Source organism: Thunnus maccoyii, chromosome 24 (genome assembly GCF_910596095.1).
Source record: "Thunnus maccoyii chromosome 24, fThuMac1.1, whole genome shotgun sequence".
NCBI classification, from domain to species: Eukaryota; Metazoa; Chordata; class Actinopteri; order Scombriformes; family Scombridae; genus Thunnus; species Thunnus maccoyii.
Window position 1 is genome coordinate 10,008,190 of NC_056556.1, and position 23,281 is coordinate 10,031,470.

A 23,281-nucleotide genomic window follows, 5' to 3' on the forward strand; every position below is an offset into this window, starting at 1 on the left:
AGTACAAGGCTTAAACACATCTGAGGCACACAAACATGCAATTATTCCTTTGGATGGGAGATGAAAACCCATGTAAAATCCCTTTGGAGGAATAAAAGAGAGGAAAACAGGCGAGCGTCTCACTGTGCATGATCTATTTCTGAAATTCTCTCAGGACCAGACATACACACAGACACACATACACTTAATTAGCCGTGAAGCTCAAGGATGCATCGTACATCTGATTGTGTGTGCATGTGCGTGTGTGTGTGTGTGTGTGTGTGTGTTCGTCTCGCACCACTTTGCATGAATGGCTGCACCTCTGATGCACCAATCCCTGCGAGGACTTGGGTGTGGACGGGATCACGTTTGGTCCTGCTCGAAACAAATCTCAACGCACGCACAGAGTTTATTTACCTAAATCGTCTCACCGCTGGCTGCCAGATATTGCTGCCTGATGTATTGTCATAAAAACAACAACAAAAAAAAAAACACAACCTCAACGCGGATGCCATTCAAATAACTTTTGCTCGTGTGCATACGCGGTGTCAGACTTTATGTAAAAGGTGCGAAAAGAACAAACAGGTGGCCGCGCCGCCTCACACGTCCGTGCCTCTCCAAAAACAAACACATCCCCATCAAGGATAGTTGATATCTCTTGACGAGCCCATTCAAATGGCACACACGCTGCTTCGTTTTGCAATGGAAATGAGGTGCATCTGTGTGTGATGACACCTGTGGCTCGGAGTAATTCTACGCCGGGTTTTGCACAAATTGCTGGTAGCAGCTTTACATCTTAAGTGTGGGGAATAGGGAGGAGGAGGAAGGGAAGGGGGGGGGGACAGATGTCTTTGTCTGTGGTTAGTTTGACAAAGCGTATAAGCTTTCAGTCCAAAACCGCACCGCTGTTACCCGAGATGCACGTGGAGGGAGCACAGGTGTGTACAAACAAGACAACACACATCCCGAAGAGTCAGAGCGGGGAGACACGAGGGAGAGCGACGTAAAAATGAAGAGGAGAAGTGTCCTATACCTTGGCAACAGGGTCCATCAGTCTTGAATGTAGCCTAGTTACCCAGCAGCCCCCTCCTCCCCTCCAGCTCCTTCTCTCTCTCTTTCTCTCCATCCTCCTCTCTTCTTGGTCCCACTGGGCAAGCATCGGGAGACGGGGGAGCTATAAATAGCCTCGGCTAGCCCGAGGCGGAGAGTCAGTCAACTCAAGCTAATGCAGCTCCGGCTCGTCGAAAAAACATGCATGTTATGATCGGCAGAGTAAATGGTGAAGGATGCAGGAGTAATGAGATAACCAAATGGTGGGGAGAGCTTTGTCGTGGTTTTGTGACAGCGTGAGGAGACAGGAGAGTTTGACCCGGTCTCAGCGTGGACGGCGTACTGCGTGTTGACAGAGGCCTTTTGTTGTGTAGGGAGAAATGAGACGTCTGTGTGTGTGTGTGTGTGCGCCACTGTGGCCGTTTACAAAGCGAGACAGTGACAGAGAGAGAAAGAGAAAGAGAGGAAGGATGCTCCAGCCTCATTACATTCACTGCACTTCCGTTCTGGCTGCTTCGTCCAGGGTGACTCCAGCGAGCAAGGTGAACCAGACAGGAACAATACGATTAATCAAACACGCCTCTCCTTGAAGGGCCTTTTCCTCTGGGTCGCAAATTTGCTTCCCGAGGGCACCGGCTGACGTCATGGCGACTGATAAAAAGAGAATGGGTGACCCCTGTGTGAGCCCGCCACCAGTTTGCGTCCCGTGAACGGTCGGAAACAACCATCTGACCCTCATTTCATGCTGGTAGAGTCGGAAAAACACGGCGGTAATGCAATTTGGTGTGGTGTGTCTAAGCGCTTCTTTGTGCTCCTCGGTGAATGCTGTCATTTGATATAAAATCACAAATTAGTTATGAATTGGTAATTACACTGCGGGTGTCTGTTGCACGTCCAAAACACATTACAGTCAGGAGGTCAGCGGACCAATGGAGAGACACAAAAAAAAACTGCAGAGATGCTGCAGCTGAAAGTGGATGCACAAAGTCACAAAAACTAACAAACTGTTGGATATAGAAAGATGAGCTCCACAGCAATTCCTGCATTAAATTCAGATTTATGAATTTAATATTACTGTTGGATAAGGGTTTGTATGTGATTTGTTAGCTCATTTATAATTTAAGGAGTGAGCGTTCAAAACTAGTGTTCAAAAAGCAGTAAATTTATGTGTGTAAGCTGCCACTTGATTAAGAGCGTTCGGTCAAAACAAACCGGAGGTGGATAAAACCTGCCGAGACACCTCTGGTTTGTCTGATCGGACTTTAACAAGCTTTTTCTACTGTTGTACTGGTTCATTTTGTTCCTGATCATAGGAAACTAAACAGCTAAATGAAATATAACTTCAATCGTCAGATTTCTGATTTGGTTTGGTTAACTTTTTGGTTAACTTTTGACTGGATTTCGAGATTTAACACTGTGAAGAGGTCGTTATAACGCACCCTTTGGCAGCCGCATTGGAGGCTCCAAAAGCTCTTGGGCATCAGAGCATCAAAATTGTGTTTCTAACCATCCAGATCAATCTGCCCATTGTCTTTCCCTGACTAGGCTTCAACCCCCTGCAGTGACCCAGTGAAGCGCTACAGAAAATGGATAGATGCATGAATTATTGAATTTTATCTTCATCTAGACTGATTTTGCTACTATTTGCACACTGTCGAGTCTTAACGGACGTCCGTGATGGTGCCGCGCATGGTTGCTAAGAGATTTGTGATGCAACTGTAAAGCTTCGGTCGCTAGGCCGAATGCTTCACAACAACAAACACCCACAACGTGTGAGATGACAGTTGCTCTGCATCTACTATGCAGAGGGAGTAACAGGTGCATCAATATGACTTTTATAAATATCTTTTATATTTTTTCATGTTTCAAGTCCAGGAATGGATCAAACTTTGATCTGCTCACATAATGGTAGCATTTCCTTGATGCCCAGGCCAGACATCTATGTTTCGTGTCAGGCATTGTGGAGCACTATGTCAAAAAGGCACAAGGATGGGGCTCCGAGGCGGCGGTGTAAACCGTAATTGCCGCTGACAGCTCGTTGAGAGAACACACTGTATCCCGTTTCTCGGCTGGCACGAGACAAAAGACATGGGGACAAAAGATGCGTCCCGTTCCTTTCATTAGCTCATGTTCCCTCTCTGCTGTCTCTGTCCTAATACCAATTAAAAACAGAGCTTTTCTAATGTTCCAGGGCGTCCACCCTGTTTAAAGGCCATGATGAGGTGTTTGTTTTTGGAGGGGGGGATGGGTGCAACGGGACGAGGTGGGAGCACGAGGACAAAGCTGAGCTTGTGCGTGTAGGGGGGTCGGTCGTTGCACGAGAGACCCCTCTGGGTTTGTTCTAGGATGGACTGGTAGTCATGTTCAGCCAAGTTGGTGGCACATGGGAGGACAGAACTGACAAACTGTCTGGCTGGCAGGAAACTCATCTCTGTTCACTGGTTCCAGCGAGGGAGGGAGGGTGCGGCATTGTGGGAACACGCCGCTGAAGTGCATTTTGCAATCTGCCACAATTTCGTAATTTGGCTTTGTAAGATAGAAACAACATGTCAGCACAAGTGGACGGCATACAAACGTGACAATAAGGCTTGAAATTACCTTCGATGAGGCTCATGCTCATATCACAATGACCGCTGTACAAAAGAGGCAGCGGTTGTGTCATGCATGCACTTGTCCCATGCTCCATTTTTAGCAGCACGACACACGGCAGCGCACCGCTCAGTCGTGAAGAGGAGAATCAACACGGGAGACCAAAAATAATGATTGTTTGTCCGCCATGCACACACGTGCGCATATCTTGTGTGTGTGCTTCTAAAAATAGACTCAGGGATAAGCCGGGCCCTCTTTATTGCAGTGAAAGCTTTTAACCCCTTCACCCCTGGATTTAAGCAGTGTGATGTGTGATCGCGTGCATTTGGAGAAGTGGATGAAAAGGGGTCACTGAATGGCTGTATAATGGGAAGACAGATGAGAGAAATGTAAATTTAAAGCAGAAAATGTGTTTAAACTTTGGTCTTTTATACATATTTCTATAGGCAATCACTGCAGAGGAGTGTTTACTTTCATTTTACTTTAAATCTCTGAGATTCTCACTTCACAATCCAACAATTACACACTTGTCGTGCCTACTGTAGGTCAACCATGGCCTTGTTGGATCACTGAGCAGCTCTGCTTGACCAGTTTCCTTACTTTCTTTTACTGGGTGAAAGAAAAGTGCTTCTCATTCACTTTTTCCATTTACTAGCCAGTCGGGGATTCAAGCCAGTGATCTTCCAGTCCCAAGACTGTTCCTTAAATCTCTAGGCCACTGCTGCCTCCTTAATAGTATCTGGCAGGTGTAATAAAAAGCAAATCCATAATATAGACTTATTGCCATCCAGAGATCTGTGTGCATACTGTACTGCAGTGTTTATCAAAGACAGGGCTGAGACCAAAGATGGTTCACATGAGGCAAAAATGGGAGAAAGCTGTTGGCTGTCAAAAATGAAAATATACAATCATGAGGGGGAAAAACACAGGTAAACAGTTACCATTATGTAGAAATAAATGGTAGTTTAAGATGTCAAAATCCTAAAGAGAAAATTATATCCCTGCAAGTAATCATGTTTCGGTCTCTAACATTTGTGATAAGGGGAAGTACAAGACTGCCAGCAGCAAGGTGATAGTGCAGGTTTTATTAGAGCCTGCCCTAATAAACCCACAAGATTAGTTTTTGGTCATGACAACTATTACCTTGAGAACATAAGAGCCAAAGACATAGAGGGTCAAACACAGCCTCCACCATTTTTTGTCATGATCACAAGAGGTGTGGGCGTTTAACACCTATGACACCAGGGACCTACGACACCCCTGGGTACCATCTCTTGTAGGTGACATCAGCAATGTAAGATTGTTTATTTGTGAGTACACACATGCCTGTACAGTATGGTGCACTGCCTCTTGTGTCATTTTTCCTACACCAGCGAGGGAAAACCCTACACCTGGGTATATGTGTGTGTGTTGTGTTATACGCTTCACTATGTCGTCCGTAGTTCTGTTGACGTCAGCAGCAGTCCCTCGCCATTCCTGCCCAAACTCCCAACAGACCACAAAGCAAAAGTGCACAATAACACCAGTACAATCCAGCAAAAAACTTCCAGTTTTTAGACTGGATTCAGAAAAGAAACAGATTATAGTGCTTAAAGAAATTGTTTGAAATTTTGGTAAATATGTTAATTTGAATTTTTGGCGAGAATTATATGAGAAGATCGATGCCACACTCATGTCTATACAGTAAATAGTTAGAGTAGGCAGGAGATTAGAGCTGCAACAAATTGTTATTTTCATTATCGATTAATCTGATTAGTTGTTTGGTCTATAAAACGACAGAAAATGGCGAAAAAAATGTCCATTACAGTCAAGTCTTAATGGACGTCCATGTTGGTGCCACGCATGGTTTCTAGGAGTTTTTGTGATGTAACCTGAAAGGCCGAATGCTTCACAACAACAAACTCCGACAATGTGTGAGATGACAGCTGCTCTGCATCTACTATGCATAGAGAGTAACAGGTGCATCAATATGACTTTTATTACTATCTTTTATGTTTTTCATGTTTCAAGTCCATTGAATGGATCACACTTTGATCTGCTCACATAACAGTAGCATTTCCTTGATGCCCAGGCCGGACATTCATGTTTCGTGTCAGGCATTGTGGAGCACCTTGTCAAAAAGGCACAAGGATGGGGCTCCGAGGCGGCAGTGTAAACCGTAATTGCCGCTGACAGCTCATTGGCAGAACACACTGTATCCCGTTTCTCAGCTGGGACGAGACAAAAGACACGGGGACAAAAGACACAGGGAAAATAATAATTTGGGGCAACAAATTATTATTATCATTATCGATTTATCCAATTAGTTGTTTGGTCTATAAAATGACAGAAAATGGTGAAAAATGTCCATCACAGTCGAGTCTTAATGGACGTCCATGATGGTGTTGCACATGGTTGCTAGGAGATTTGTGATGCAACTATAAAGCTTTGGTCGCTAGGTCGAATGCCTAGCGAAAACGCAAAAAGGCACAAGGATGGGGCAGCAGTGTAAACCGTAATTGCCGCTGACAGCTCATTGGCAGAACACACTGTATCCCGTTTCTCGGCTGGGACGAGACAAAAGACACGGGGACAAAAGATGCGTCCCGTTCCTTTCATTAGCTCATGTTCCCTCTCTGCAGTCTCTGTCCTTATACTAATTACAAACAGAGCTTTTCTAACGTACCGGGGCGTCCACCCTGTATAAAGGCCATGATGAGGTGTTTGTTTTTGGAGGGGGATGGGTGGGTCATCACAGTTTTCCAGAGCCCAAGAACACGCCCTTAAATGACTGATTTTGTCCAACCAGCAACAAAACCCCAAAATATTTAGTTTACAGTGCTATAAAAAGAAAGGTAAGCAGTAAATCCTCTAACTGGATTACTGAAACAATTAATTGCTTGTCAAAGTAGTTGCCAATTAATTTTCTGTCGATTGACTAATCGAATTAAAAAAGAAAGCTAAGCTAAGAAGTTAGCAAACAATCGGATTTTGTTACTTTAGGACAGGAAGACTAGTCACTTCCCCCCATTTCCAGTCTTTATGCTAAGTTAAACTAACATAACCGCTCTTGTACAGTATGAAAAATACTTTCCAAAGGGCTAAATAACCCATCACAGTGAACTTGAAGCTTTTATCTGCTGTGGTCAATTTCTATACTACCCTACAATTGCAAAATGTAGTAAGCCAAATACATTTTCATAGTCAAAACTGTGACTGTGTTAAAACAATTTTAAACATTTTTAAAATTGGTTTTACTACATAAAAATAATAATTATGCCTCACAAATGTGTAATTTCCATGAAAACAGGGCATAAATTACCAGTAACTAACCCATGGATCCCACCGGGCGCATCTGTGTTGCGTTCTGGCTCCAACGAGACTTTTAAATTCAGTTGAGCTGTTACTACAGTAATTACGGCAGCCTAGTCAAAGCCTAGCGCCTTTAGGCTACCGTAAATACTGCAGTAGCAGCACAACTAAACTGCCCTATTTTGTTGACTTGCTCAGATTTTGTTGATTTGGTCATTCTCCTTGATTTTTGTGCTTCTACTATGGGTAATTAGGCTACTTAGTCAAATGGTAAATGGTCTGTTTTAATATTGTTGATTGTTGATCAGGAGACTGCACACGGTGTTTGATTTTGAAAATGGACCAGATGCTCTATGCTGTTTCTGTGTCCGACTTCCTGCCCATTTGCTCTGTGCAACTTGACGCGGCTTCCATCAAAGATAAACTGGGTGCGTATGTTTAGTGGAGCAGAGCAGAGAACCGCTTCTGGGATGCTTCCGAAACGCGCTGCAGCATGTCTGATCACAGGCACTGACTAGAGCGGCCATGATCGGCTCCGGCGGCTGCGTCTCAGACACACCTGGAGGGATCAAGCTGTTGGAGCTAAAAACCCGCCAAATTACTAAGCTAAAGTAAGAGAGCTATGTTAAGTCAAAGCTAGTGGTTAGCTGAGGAGATAGCAGTTTTAGGCCTGCGCTGTATGCCTAAAAACACATAAAAAAACACAGCCTCAAATCTTTTAACTTTTAACCTTTTTTGTCATCTTCACAATTTCCGTGGTCATTGCTCTCTGACTTTGAACAGTAGTTTCCTCCTTTGACTGACTGTGTGTTGTCATACCAGGAATGAAAAGTCACCACCAGGAAGTAAGTCTTAAAATCAGGTGGCAATAGAAACTGTACTGTCATCTCATACAGCATATCTTGATTTATTTACCAGCGCAGCCGTTTATTTCAAGTGCGTTTGACACTGCACATGTTTTTAAAACCGACAGAGTAAAGAGATTGCATGCAAATAAGAAATTATGAGGTAGACAGCTAGGTATATAAACAGACTCTTAAAATTCCACTTTAACCCGTCCATATAAATAATGTCTTACCTAATGCACAAACATGACGTGTTTGTGCAAAACACAGGTCTTTATATGCAAATCAGCGTAGCTACAGTTGCCTGAGGAGACTCATCCGATCTTGACTACCAGCCCAAATGACGCAATCTCCTCACCTGTACTCATTACTGTTTATTTTATTGTGTTTTACTTTCCTCCCTGTTCTTGTTGTATTTGAAGGCTGTATATATACCTAGAAACTGTTGCGCTTGTAACCTAGATACCGCTGAGCCTTCGAGGAAAGGAGCACTGTGTCAAGTTCGCCGGTTCAGAGCCGTAAAAGGCGCTCACACCCACACAGACCCTGCAAAATAAAGCGGTAGAAATCTAATCTGAACACACTTTATATGCTGCCGTAGACATGCTTTTAATAGAGTTAGTGGAATGCGTTAATTTTTTATTTCTGCATATAACAATGTAAAGTTCAACCCTCTCATTCACAAATAATCCCTTACTGTACCTGGCACTTACCACTTGCTGGCCTCAGTGTGTGTGTGTGTGTGTGTGTGTGTGTGTGTGTGTGGATGACTCATATGCAGACCCAGTTTTTGCTCCAGTGGTAAACACTGCAGACTTTCCTGGAAAGCCTGTGCACTTCTGACTAAGACAAAAACTAATCGTTGCCAGCAAGTGGCATCACCTTCCCTCTTTAATAAGACACTGTAACACCTGAGGAAGCTGGCTGCTCTTTTTAAACTCATGTCTTCATCTTCACTTACAGCTCGTTTCGCCAGCGTCGGGTTTCACCACGAAGCATCTGAAGTGAGGTTTCTGCTAAAATACTGACACCGGTTGTTGAATGTGGACCAACTCTTCCAAGAAGGATGAAAATAAAATGATTTACATACTGTTATCTGGCTTTTTTTCCCCCTTCTTTGTTTCTTCAGCTGTATAATGTAGGATTTTTCATGTGAAGGACTGGTTGTATGTATAGACATTAACAGTACAAATTAATTGTTCTTGGTGTATGATATATGTAAAATCTGTCCTTTGTTGTCATTTTTTGTCATAGTTTTTATATCTGTGGCATAAAAGCGGCTTCAAAGTCTACAACAAAGAAAAGTAAATAATAATAAAGTTAATCTTCCTTTTTTTTAACCTTTGTATCTCATAAATGGGTGATAAATTAATGAAGGTATTTTGAAGACACAATATGTTTCTCTACTTCTTCTCTCTTTGCAACCTATTTGTACATCATACATTTGCTGCTAATGGGATGGGATGTTTTTCTAACATCCTCGGTTAAGTGAGTGTGGTCTAAACACACAGAAACTTGTGGTTTGTTGTAGTTTCCCTCTTTATCTAGACAAGGAGCAGCCCAGATTGTCACTAGGAGCTGATAGGGGCCCTTGGCGAGTGACCACAACCACAGAGGGCCCCCAGAGAATGACTGGAAACAAGTAAGCCCTCACTATGACGAAGTAGTGGAGTGAAGGATAAGGATTAGTGTAAGTTAGTCATTCATTCATAACAGGGCTGTAACCATGGAAACATAAACAAATCTACTATTCAGCCTCTAACCCGTGATGATTTGAGCTCTCCAAATAAAAGACAACATATCAGAAAGGTGTTTTTCTTAGATTGTGTGTGTGTGTGTGTGTGTGTGTGTGTGTGCATATATATATATATATATATATGAGAGTTTTTTCAATATACTGTACTCCACATTTAGGCTAACCGTTGACATTTACAGAAACCGCCCTGTTCGATAAAGCACAGTCAACATGTTAGCTCATTGCTAAGCACGAGTGTAAAACAAATGTCGCCAGCTAATGTGCTAAAGCTCTCAGCACACAGAGTAATCACTCCTGAGCAAACACTCCAGCCTGTTTGCTGATATGCCCGCAAAAAAGACTGATGTGACGGCCTTATCAGTCTGACCCCCTTTTGTTCTGGGAAACATAAACCCAACAAAGCGTTTTTACATTTCACTTTTCTAGGAAGAGATTTATGGTAAATTATATTTAATCTAAAAATCCCACTGCTGCTGTAATAAAGAAAATGAGTAAGTCCTGGATCAAAAAACGTGCGCGCTAGTAAGCTCATTTACAGATTACAAAAATGGCACACAAGCAGGCACGCTCGCAAACAGAGCTGCGTGAGGGTGAACATGCATGCAGGCACACACACACACACACACACATACACACACACAAGGCTTTACTTAGAGGGCTGCTAGATGTTTGGAAAAAAAAAGTGCAAAGCGAGCTCAGAAAAAGTTGGCAGCTTTGGATCACACTGCAAACACAAGAGTACAACAAAGCCGTGGATGTGAAAGTCTCATTGTTCACCCCGAGAACAAAGCCGATGCTGTTTAATTAACACTAAATGTAAAACAAATTCGACTTAACAGTGGCAGAAGCGGACAACCCTGATGCAACTTGAAGCCACGGGATTCGTTTCCTTGCATCCATTTCTCAATTATAAACAGATATACACTTTATCCTGACAAGCGCCACCAGTACATTTTTCACATTTCATGTCTTTAAATGTTTCTGTCTGTCTCTCTGCGTGCGCCGACGTCCAACAAGTGTGTCTCTAAGCTGTCATTCAAATAAGAAAAGCAACACCTCAAATTTTGACGCCCACGCTGGCCAGCGCTCCGAGGAACCGAGATTCTCTGAAGACTTTATAGAGGCAAACGAGACAGTGAGAAACAGCAGCTGCAGGTATGAGTCGTCTCTCCCGGACGTACAAAAGATCACAGCTATTTTTGTTTTGGTGCGAGGTGAGTTAACGCAGGTGACGGGCAGATTCTCCGTAACCCTATTTGGCCCTCCAGTGGGAGGCGGTGTGGAGATGAGAGGTAGCGGAGGGCAGAGTGAGAAATTAAAAACTGCTAAATCTTATTATATTTTGACAGGAGCTGGTTAGTTTATCTGCTCTATCAGCTGCTGCAGGCCAAAAAGAGTGAAGTTTCCTGCCTTGGCTGTGTTCAGAGCTGGGCATCGATTCAACGTTACTGTTTGTCTTTTTCCAACAGAATCCTATTGTGATGAAATGATAATGGAGATATCGTTTAAGACAATTTAAGACAATTAAAGCAATTACTGTCTGATCTATAAGAATTTATTTAGTTTATATGTATATGTATATTTTTGGAGGGGCATTTTTGCCTTGATTAGATAATATGAAGTATAGAGCAGACAGGAAATGGGGGACACATGCAGCAAAGGTCCCCAACCAAAGTCGAACAAACAACGTTGCAATTACAACGTAAACATCTTAAAACACTATACCACCTGGATACCCTGTGTAGTTTCGTTGTTAAAGGAGACATAACATGCTTTTTGTGACTTTCTTTCATTTATATACCGTCATTAATTTATATTCAAAGTTCCAAAACTTGAGGTGAACATATGTAAAAATGTGCCCTGCAAGTCAGAATCCAGGGATTCAGCCAGCAAATGCTTTGTTTGCAAAGTTACCTCTACTTCCTCATCGAACTGACATCAGATTGTTTGCGCTTGCCCACAAACAGCCGTCCGTTCTATAGCCTTTGTTGCTGAGGTTGTTGCTAATGTTGTTCACGTAGTCCAGATCCAACTGCTATAGTTTGTTTACGTAGCCTTCGGAGCTAACCAATCAGAACAGAGTGGGCTCATCAGGAAGGAGGGCCTTATAGAGACAGGAGCTAAAACAGCCTGTTTCAGACAGAGGCTGAGCTGAGGGGCTGCATAAAGGGCCAGTATAAGATAAATAAGGAGTTATTTTAACTGTAAATCATGCAAAGATATTCTAGTAGAGCCCCAGAATAAAAATATAGACCTGGAAATGTGCATGATATGTCTCCTTTAAGACATGTAAATCTTTAAGATATAAATAATAAAGTTAAACCTTTAACTGCATTGAAGACCATTTATGGCCTTATAATCATATTTTAAGACTTTTCAATATCTTACAGGCATTCTTTATCATTCAATTTATCAAATAGAAAATAGTTACACAAATGTATCACAAAAAGGGCTCACAAACAAATTAGCAGCCTTGAATTTAGATATATTTTTATTTTTAGGAGAAGATGTCTATGTGATTGGTTTACTTAAAAAGAGCCCAAAGACCATTTAGCATTACAAAATTGTGTGAAGGTGTCATAATTAAAGCTGCAATGATCAGTCGGTTAATCCATCGACTGAAAATTAATCACCAACTATTTTGATGACTGATTTTTTTAAGAACAAATATCCAAATTTTCTGACTCCCACTTCTCAAATATGAATGTTTTCTGGTTTCTTAAGTCTTGATAGTGAGTCTATGATAGTAAACTTTTTAACAAACAAACAACTGATCAACGGTGGCTTTTATCATCTACAGTATCATTGTCTGATTGTACCATTTTGAAATAATAATAGCAGTTGGTAAGATACACAGTTATGTTCCCTGACTTGATAAGAAAAACTTAAATACAGTAGTAGAGATTAGTGAATATTATTTGAATATTTCATCGTTTTTTTACTGCATATTATGGTGGATTTCAAGGTGATGGACACACCTCTGATCATTTTACCTGTCACTTTGCATATGTTAGCACCTATCACTGTCAAAATGATCTCTCCGGATTAGCACGGCATTAATTTTGTCGGCTCTGGTTGAAGAGGAGACGAGTGAAAGTGTGTAGGAATTAGAATGGGCTTGTCTAATGATAACTGTTGAGCCGCACTAATCCGAGGTTGATCTAACGATATAATGTGCTTGGCCCTACTTGGGGACCGTGAAAGTGTGGGAGAGAGACGTCTGTGTGGACAAAGTGTCATCTCTGGACGAGACGTGTGCCACTTAGGCTCACTTAACGGCGCACACATGTGCACCGGGGGAGCGATATATACCTGCTTAACCCTCTGTGGTGTGTTCACATGTGTCATGTTTGAGTGCTGAAGGCGCCGGCTGAGGCTGCAGCTCCTTCATATCCCTCGGGGCCCGGTGGTTACCTCAGCTGTGGTATTTATAGTGCACACACTCCCAGGTGTACAAAGTAAACACGGTCGACACTGTCAGGTACCACACCAACCAGGGCAGGAAGCTAACCTTTTCATCTGCCAGCTGCTTACCGAATAATTTATCAGCTCACTAAAACACAAGCCAAAGCTTCTAAACTGAGCTTGATTAGGTGTCAAAGTGGAAAGTAGACTCTCTTAATGAGACTGTGTTATGGACTTTTTCCTCTCGCCCTCTGGAGCTCATTTATATTGAATCAAGCCCATTAACAGTCATAAGACCGGATTAAAATGTTTTATTGCATTTTAGCGAGCCGCAATCTGTCTGTGTTCACGATCACAATGTTCACATATATCAATGTGGCAGATGTGGCGGCGGAGAGATTTCTCTTGACGCAGCTGTATTGAGGAGCTAAATTCTCATTACTCCGTACGTGACGGTTACAAATTTTGTTTGACGCTTCCCTAACGTGACGGATCTCCGTTTCTTCAGCGCGCACGCAGAGTTGATAATAAAGATGAGAGGTGAAAAGATGCCAGTTTTGGAAAGTTCTGTCATTTTCTTCTTAAATCTTAAATTGTGTCAGTTTTCTATATTTACAATTGTGCACAGAAGTCAGTCACCCAACTGGTGAAATTCCGATAATAATTAATTAATTAATTTCTATAAATTGATCTTACTAACAAGTATCCAAGTGCACAAGTATCCAAAGCCTGATATAGCTTATTCCTCTGTGCCGTTACCTCTTATTGTCCAAAACACATCCATGAGAGCATCCGATGGCTTAGCGGTTAAGACGCATACCGTGTAACCACAACGTCCCAAAGTTTGATTCCAGCCATTGACGTTTGTTGCATTTCATTCCCTTCTTACTTCTATGTTTCCTGCACTGTAAGCGATCCAATAAAAGGCTCAAAATGCCAAACTCACAGTGGAAAATAGTCCTTAAAAATGTACAATTCACTACTGTTTGAGTAACATTTGCTAAAAAAAAAAAAACTACAGTGCCCAGCTGTTTTGGGAAGTGACTGTACTCAACTATACATTTGTGACCCATTTTAAAAGATTTACGTCTTCAGTAGGAACAAATGAGCCACAGACAGGATAGGAAAGTTGGAAAAGTACTGAGAAACTAAATAACGCAATATTGGTTTGGGGCTTTTCGTGGGATTTGTTGATAATATAGAACATAGCCTCTCTTCCTTTCATTTCCAAACAAATGAGCATCTGCATTAATGTCTAGGCCAATATCAGCTGGATGCACGGGTCTCACCTTGCTTTCTACAGTCACTCAGAGCTTGAAAGTCTCCAAAAAAAGTTGCTTAGTCAAACTGTGATGTTCTAATTTTACCTTACAGGCTTGATTACAATGGAAAAAAAAAAAAAAGTGAGTGAAAACTTGTACAAAGCCCACAATTCATGCTGACAGGCAAGGACACAGGAAGTACAACACTAATGACAAAGATCTTACCTTGGTGGCTGTGTGATGTCATTGCTGACAGGTCGGTCAGGTGGGTGCCAACGCAGTACGGCAGGCGAGCACCCAGCTGGCTCGATGCGTATGTGTGTGTGTGTGTGTGTGTGTGTGTGCAGATGTGATTTACAGAGTGGCAATCAGTAGATCGTTATCCTGCCAAAACTGTGGATGTGTGTTTGAATATGTGTGTGTGTGTGTGTGTGTGTTCAGGCTGATCCAACACGCAGCTCAGGACGGTCCCTCAAGAATCCCTCAGACGTCCGGCAGCAGCAGCAGCCAATCCCCATGAGCCTTTTGTGTCGGGCTTCTCTAACAATCGCTGTCTAGCAACCTATCAGAGAGAAGAAAAAAGCTCCATGTCACCACTTTTCATCTTTAAAACTAACATATTTAAGTTCTGAAAGGGTAGATTCTTGTGATATTCAAGGTTTTTATCTACAATAGTTCGCACAAGCAAGAAAAATCAATGATAGCAGCACATAAACAAGGCATATTCTATTAATATCTCTAGACACGGCACGTTTTCCGGCGATTTCCAGTATTGATCGTGACATTCATTTGGAGACGACAATTAAAGTCTTGGATTGCACTAACAGTATAGATCTGGTATGACTCGGGTCATCTGGATAGTTTTATGAGCATCAAGACTTACATTTACGGTATTTACAGTTTGACAGAGAATCTGAGAATCCAAGAAATAGTGAAATGAGTCCACTTAACGACTGTTTGTGTTAGCGGAGTAAAATGGGTTCTTTCCATGAACAGCAATGTTAAGAAGCTAACTTCTGTTGCATCCTAGTGTCACATGACTACACGATTATATCAAGTAATTTGGTTGAAATAACAGAAATGTTTCTATAGCTGTGCTGCCATTAAAAAGTACAGTATGTCAATGGCAACACCTGTATTGCAGGCAATGGAGAAATGCTAAATGAGTCGTCTTTGAAAGTTGTCAAAGTGGAATCACATTAACTGTGTTTGTAAAAAAGCGTCAATTAAATTGGAATATTTATCTTTATCTTGAGATTTTCTGCTTTTCATCTGGTCGATTATGGAATCTCTCTTCTTGAAATACACCCCGAGTTTTTTAAGGTAAAATACCTCGAGACCACCGACGAAAACTCAATACAACCTCGAGCCCAACCTCGTGCTTACACAGCAAAACAGCTGTAAACCAATCAGGCAATAAATTGCTTGTCCTGGACGTAGTTTCTTTTCGACTGGGGCGAAAAAAATATGGAAAAAAGTATCATGTGTTACTTTCACAGCCATGTTAGTCTCATGAACGTGTGATTTCTACACAGCGGAGAGCTTTGATTTTTTTTTATTTGTTTTGGACGTAAATGATCTTTTCTTTGTTTTTGCGAGTAACTGATTGGTCTCCTCGTTGTTTCTGGAAATAAACGATTGTTCTTTTCTTTGTTTTCGGAGAGTCGCCCCGAATTCCTGGAGCCTGGAGCAGAAGTGTCAGATGTAATCACCGCTCGAACCCTGAGCATCAAGTCGACGTTACCACCACAAATAGAAAGGGGTGAAACTGCCCGAGGGCGAGGTGGATGTGGGGGTAGCATGCATGTTCACGCCCTTGTGTGTGTGTGTGTGTGTGTGTTGGCAGAGGTCTCGGAGGTCCTCTGAAGCAGTATGGATGTGTATGTGTGTGTGTAAGGGGTGAGTGTGGGTGGGTGGTGGTGGTGGGGGGGTAGGGGGGTTGGGTCTCAAGACAAGAGGGCCAGACAGTGCAGCCATGGGACAAATTACCCCCCAAAAAAAGTCGGTCACTGCACAGTGCACGCACACACTTGCGCTTTGTGATGGGAGGAGCAAGGAGGGGGCAAACGTGTGTGTCACGGGGAGTAGCTGACACTCCAGGGGGGCTTCAAGCAACACCATTCTCCCAGGGCATCTCATCTGTGTCTCGGGAGGGGTATTCATGTGTGTGTGTGTGTGTGTGTGTGTCCTAGGCCATTGTCCCTAAAAAGAGCTTGCTTGATGCAGAGTGACAGATCTGGGGAGACAAGCCCTGAAGCCCAAGGTGAAGAAATAATAAAAACACAGAGCTGGAAAATGGGTTAAAAGCAGAGTTATGGTGGAAAAAGAACAAGTAGAATCACCAAAATTTGCAAAAAAAATAGATATATTTACAAAAAAAAAACATCCAATATGCATCACTCTAGCTGCTACAAATGTCTGTCACAAAAAAGGTGGGTACACTCAGCCAGCCCAAAAAACTCCCTAACATATCTTAACAACAAAATCCACCATTTCTCACAAATATTTCCTGCTACAACCCTTTTCCTGCGCTTAACGACAGCTTTTACCCAGCCGTAATATGCTGCTTTGATGTTGCTTTAACAGCTTCAACGCCCCCATTCACAAAAAAAAAGAAAGATTGACGCATGCAGAGAATTACCACCGCCCATCCCGAAACCATTCACACACACACACACACACACACTCAAACGCACACTTACGCAGGCCTGTGCCTTCATTTTACGCATTTTTCTCGCCAATAACACGGGTATAAGGCGAAAGAGGCGTGTTGGCTATGTTGCATTAAAGCCTACGGCTCGGCCGCGCTCTAAAAATAGCTCAGCAACAATCGGCATAATAAACATCGCCTGTTCAATCCCCCCCTTATTGCCTACACACTTCCCGCCCGCTACAGCGCAATAAACCGTATGGAAATGTGCAGCTTTTAAGATGTAAAATCACTCCTACCAGACGTGGATACGGTTGAGGCTCAAAAGGTAGACGTTAGGAAATAAACGGGAAGCCGAAGCCGAAGCGGAGCAGTGTGGAAACTTCAGCCGGACATTGTTTTGATGAATCCTGTCTGTGCATCGCATCCCTGCCTGAATATCAACATCAAAGCGGCGCAGCTCGGCTACACATTCATCCCGAGAGGACACAAAGTAGCCAACAGCTCACCTAAACGCGCCAGGAGGCAGCCGCACGTCCCAACATGTGTCCCGCTGGGGTTTTTATTCCTCTCCCATGTTAGACTCCGGGGTTTTTTTCTCAGCGCAAAGGAAGAGAGGAGAGAGGGGAGGGGGGGGACGAAAAAATTCATCTCCTGACAGATTCCGCCATACTGGATTTTTGTTACAGCCCCAGCAGCGTCACATGGAGCGCCCCTGCATTTACCAGAGGCGGGGTTAGCCTGGTGAAAATGTGATTATCTGCTAGTGTACAGTGCGATGTGTGTGTGTGTGTGTGTGTGTTGTGGTGATTTGGGTGAGAGCTTGTGATTATGCTTGTCATCAATAATGTAAAAGTCTGTGGAAGTGTCCTGTATTGCAAGAAATATCACTGTAATATTCTAAAATGGATCTTATATGTATCTCCTATAGCAGTTTGATGTTATTGATGTAGTCTGTTATGCTCAATAATGAGTTTTTAATAACTTTTTTCCTGCTTTATGGTGTTTTTATTGTTTATGGCATCCTATAATATTATTATACTGTCTTATAGTCAGCGGTGGAATGTGCTACTCTCAATACTTTATATAAATGTTTATTTTATAATATTTTAATGCAGAACTATTACTTGTAATGGAGTATGTTCATACTGTTACTTAGGTAAAATATCTCCACCATTGCTTATAGTTTTTCTGTGCCACTCAAAAATGAGTTTATAAGACTTTTATGCTAATTTGCTTTATTTTATATCCAAACTATAGTATTAAAATACCCCTATATTATTCATATTAGGATTTATTGTGTGTCCATAGTGAGTTTTCTATAACTTTATACTAGGGCTACAATGAAAATCGATTATTTTCATTATCAATTAATCGTTTTGTCTATAAAATGTCAGAAAATAGTGAAACATGCCCGTCATAATGTCTTAGAGCTCAAGATGACGCCTTCAAATGTCTTGTTTTATCCGATCGACAGTCCAAAATCTAAAGATATTCAGTTTGTTATCATGTATAAAACAGAAAAGCTTAAAATCTTCACATTTGAGAAGCTGGAACCAGCAAATGTTTAGTGTTTTTGTTTAAAAAATGACTAAACGATTCATTTTCTGCCGATCGAATAATCAATTAATCGACTAATCGTTGCGGCGCTGGCTTTTACCCATAAAAACATTGCTGTAATATACTTACACTAATAATTAATGTGTTAATGCTACTCAGAGTATGATTTACAGCAACTTAATTACACTTTATGGCACTTTCCATTTTAATCATAACAACATCTACATGAACATATGCCTGTAATATGCTTTCGCTTCTAGTTAGCCTGTGTATCTCAGTGGCGTTTCTATTAATCTTATCCTACTTTATGATAGATTTATCTCCTATTATATCAGTAGAGCATAGCTAGAACGCTCCTGCAATAGTCCAGTAGACATTAGGTTGGTCTGTAAGGATTTTATAGCAATATCATCATATGTTTTCTCTCTCTTATATCTATGGTATGACTGCAATGCTCATAAAATATGCCTACATGACTGAGTTTTGTTGTGATTCTTAGGTAGTACGTTTGCAAGAGGAAGCATATGGTTGCTTTAATTGTTATAATACAAGGAACAAACAAGCTTTAATCTAGAGATTGTATTGTCATTTACTCTTGAATGTTCATTTTTTTGCTCTGTCATGCACGTCGTAATTCTTTGTTTCGCTATTCCAATGTTCGCAGATTTAATCAAGTCATTGTTAAGTGAGAAAGCAAGAAAGCGCGAATCGAATGCATCCGCACCCACAAAAGAAATCATTAATCGTTAGAATATATTAAAGAGAATCGCTGTTGTTTTGCACATTTCATCCAGCGGTGTAATTACAGATGATAGAAAGTGATCTCTCACAACATTACTAACCTTCCTCCCATTATTCAACACTTCACATAACCAGCAGCGTCAAAATGAAACAAACATTTTTATCCAATTCTCACTCATTGCAACATGAAACGCCTTCCCCACTGCCGGCTCTAATCCAATATGCTTTTATTTCCATTACTTTATATTTGATTTTGCATCTCAGCAGCCGCCCACAGGCAAAACTGCAACAACACTGTCTGGTTGAGCCAGCTTGATTACTGTAATATGCTAACCAGTTTCTATATAGGCTACAACTGCAGGCAGAGACAGTGTTATTATTCACCAGTGCAGGTAGACAAAGCTCCTCTCCTGGCCTCAGGCTCCTTTGACGGCTCACTGAAGTTCACGGATGCATTTTGGAAGGATTCTGGGCCTGAAGAGAAGAAACGGTTGAAACATGACTGAAGTTCTTCGTTATTTGTAATATTTTCTTTTGTTATAGCTGAAGTGGAGAGTTTGCTTACACTGTCTCAATCCCATATCTTCCAGGATGTCAAAGGTCAGTGTCATTATAATATCCCTAGACTACTCCTACAGCAACCTATTTTATGGTATTTTATCTCCTACCATCATTATAATATTCATATAGTTCAATTATCATCATTTTTTATTTTTTCCTCATTATCTGAGAGGAAAAAAAAGAACAGTTTCTACACTTCACCTTCCTCCTCTACAGGGAGATCAGAGGTCAGGAGCCACCTCACTGGGGCTGCCAGCAATTCATCATCTTGCTCAAGGGCACTCCAGCAGGGCAGCCGCTTGCCTGACCTTCCTTCTGTCACCATCACCCACTATCATTACTGTCAAAAGATCTTTTTTTTTTTTATTTTTAACTCGGTCCCAGCTTCGCGCCGCTCGGCTACAACTCGCATTCATTAATCGAGGTCGTTCCTCTTTTGGAGTACAAGGGAGGCCTGTTGGGACAGCCGTATCCATAGCAACAGAGGATTATAATTTCTGTGGATGAACTACGGAGCATCGGTTACGTAAGGTGGTGGGTCTTGGAGGCATCTCTGATGTTGTTGTGCTTGAGTAAGCTCTTTAGGGCTAAAACCTCCAGAGCTGCGCGGTACGGGCTGCGGACCTTCATCTGAGTGTTGATTCCGGTTTTTGGAAAAGGTCTGCAAAAACCTTCATCACCAAGAATTTAATCTCGTCTTCAAACTCACTTTTAGAGAAAGAACTTTCTTAACAGCTGATAGACTTCCTCAGCAATGAGCTGATTGTTTTATTCCTTTAATCAAGAGTATATTTGTTTTTAACATGATATACAATACTTATATGCTAATACTAATTGTTTTATGTCTGACAATTGTTCTTAATGCTGCTTATGTCCTGTGAATTTCCTAACTTTGGACATAGTTTGAAAAATACTCTCTAAATACAATTATTATATTATAGCTGAGGCTGATGGGAATGTCTTTAGTGTTGCAGGTATTTGGCCATATGTCACAGTATTGGACAAACTGAAATTTTGAGCCGATGACGCCACTAGACGAACAATTAAAGGATCATCCTGAACGTCTGTACAAAATCTCATAGCAAATGATCTGATAGTTATTGAATATTTCAGTCTAAACCAAAGTGTTGGACTGAAAGAACCATCCCACTGGGCTATAAACCATTAGCTACACTATTTGTTGTTTTTGGAGCAAACTGGAAGCAGTAAACGGCTATAAAAGAAGTATTAATGTGAAGACTTCATGATAACTATGATGCTTTACAGATAAGTGACAAAAGTTGTTTAAGGACATAAACAGTCTTCTTATCATCCTTACAAAGACGTTCATCACCGTCACGCGCACTCTTAACAAAAACTCAAGAGTTTATACTGGTGCTGTCGGGGAGCACGCTCCGGTTCTGGACGTCTGTATCTGTATTGTTTGTCTATGAGCTTTTGCTGACGCAGACATGCAGAAAACACACAAATCTGTGTATACGTGCATGTGTGTGAGTGAGTGTGTCCAGAGCAGTGATGTCAAAGCAGAGGATTAGATCGGTTTATATTGCCCAGAGCGGTACATTTGCAATTCACTGAACATCCCGTTCGGTTTGCCAAATCGCTGATTATGTTAGTTTAACTGTTTTGCATCTAAGAGAATAACCACCACCTCCTTCCACTTCAGGTTTATACTAAGTGTTCTTATTTGGAGCATGATTCCTTTAAAAGCATCTGTAACCAAAGTGCCTTACATGGCTCCGGCTAAAAACACAAGATCCTGAGTAATGATGTTTCCAAAAATACATGGTGTTTTTTTGGCCGGCGGCTGGAAGAGGAGCAGCGATCAGGCTAGAAAGTCAACAGGGCGAGCGTGTAAGACCTGCGCAAACTACCGCTCTGCTACCACAGCAGACACATCACACGCAGGCTGTGGACCAGACCACTTGCAGTGCGCACACACAACTGGCTGTTAGTGGTTTGAGAGGGGAAGCCGTCGTCTCACCCAGCACGGTCCCACATGAGTCAGACGCGGCTTGCAGACAAAGCAGGCAGACCTCAGCGTCATAAAGAAACGTTGCTTTGCCAGCAAGAAAGAAAACATCTCCTTACACACATCTTACGTTTGACGGCGTGCGACGGGACCGTACAACAACAAGCTTCCAACATAAATAAGTGGTATTAGCTGAATTAAGCCTTTTCCTTGTTTGCTCATATTTAAAAATGAGACCTAAAATCTTTCCAGGATGCCATGAAACTGGAGCGTTTAAGAGAGAAAAGAGAGCAAAAGGAGCCATAAAGAGTTCTTGTTAAAAAGAAGCAGAGTCAAGGCTTCTTACAGTCGAGCCAGTTAGTCTAAAACTTTCCATCAAAGCCTCGCTGAGCTGCATGGAGTAATTACCTCTCACACAGCAACAGCTCCCAGGCCTTATTACTGATACTGTGTGTGTGTGTGTGTGTGCGTGTGTATGTGTTTGTGTAAAGGTGCATGTACTGTACACACACACACACACACATACACATAGATGAATATGCTTCCACGTTCTGGTCAGGCAGTGTGTGTTCCTATAAAGTAACAGCACCCCTGAGTGTCCTGCTTTTTCAGACATAAACCAGCTTGCTGGAGTGATAAACCGAGAAATGTTGTTATGACGGGTTGCTCCTGGTCTCCGCTGTCTTGATGACGGCAGAGAGAAAAAGCCCACCCAATGTGCTGTTCCAGAGCGTCTGGGTAAAAATAGGCAGATTCAAAAGACTTAGACAAAACCAAACCGGGGGAAGGCACTCGGCGCGAGAGAAAAAACCTCCACAAGCGCTCAACAATCCTGCAGCCTGTTTGTAAGATCATATCTTTAAAAACCTGCAAAGACATTTCTACAGTTTCAAAAAAGTCTCTGTCTATGTTAGAGTCATGATTTTGATTGTTTGGTGGTAGAAAATGTGCTCGACTCATACAAATACTCTATGACAAGTAAAAGTTCTGCATTCAAAGTCAAATAAAGTCAAAGTACACCAGTATAATCAGCCAAATATACTGAAAGCATCTCTGATTATACAGTTAGGTAGTTAGACTGGTGGTTCTCAACCTAAGGGTTGGGCCCCCTCCAAAAGGTCACAAGATTGATCTCAAGGGTCATCAAATGATTTATGGAGCAGGAAAGAAGTAAAAAAACTTCTGCAGCACACATTTGTATTCATTTTCTTAAATATTGTGAAATAATTTGACCTCTTTTATATGACAAGCTTTTTTAAATTAAAAAAAAAAAATCGGAGAAGTTTAAGGTGGACTTGATGCCAAACAAAACGCTGCCTTTATTTTGTAAGGGATCACAAGCCAGAAAGGTTGGAAACTACTGGTTTAATCTTCAACACCATATTGTATTTTATAAGCTTCTCATAGTTTTTTTTTTAAATTTAAAATCTTAATTTAAAAAGTAACCAATAACTATAGCTGTCCAATAAATGTAGAGGAATAAAAACTACAGCGTTTCTCTCTGAAATGCAGTAAAATAGAAGTTTGAAGTAGCGTCAGATGGAAAAATAAACTGAAAATTGAACTGAGTAGTATTTGAGTAAACAAACTTTTCACCGCTGCTGGATTTTTACATTCAGT

The 23,281-nt window shown here is 41.7% G+C and overlaps 2 protein-coding genes across 4 annotated transcripts in view; both read right to left on the reverse strand.

Annotated features, from left to right (window-relative positions):
* The window catches only part of LOC121891932 (nectin-2-like), a 933,424-nt gene that overhangs the window by 250,140 nt on the left and 660,003 nt on the right, over positions 1 to 23,281 (reverse strand). The gene's annotated exons all lie outside the window — the stretch shown is intronic.
* The window catches only part of LOC121891924 (histone deacetylase 4-like), a 69,132-nt gene that overhangs the window by 41,774 nt on the left and 4,077 nt on the right, over positions 1 to 23,281 (reverse strand). For 2 of the 3 annotated variants that reach the window (XM_042404601.1, XM_042404599.1), the window contains exons 2-3: positions 19,513 to 19,602; positions 14,403 to 14,739 (exon numbers count right to left, since the gene is read on the reverse strand). In XM_042404601.1, the coding sequence (XP_042260535.1) occupies positions 14,403 to 14,424 (22 nt within the window). In that variant the 5' untranslated portion in view covers positions 14,425 to 14,739; positions 19,513 to 19,602. Of the gene's footprint in view, positions 1 to 14,402; positions 14,740 to 17,336; positions 17,482 to 19,512; positions 19,603 to 23,281 lie in introns of those variants that run through there. The other variant, XM_042404600.1, reaches the window with a different exon arrangement.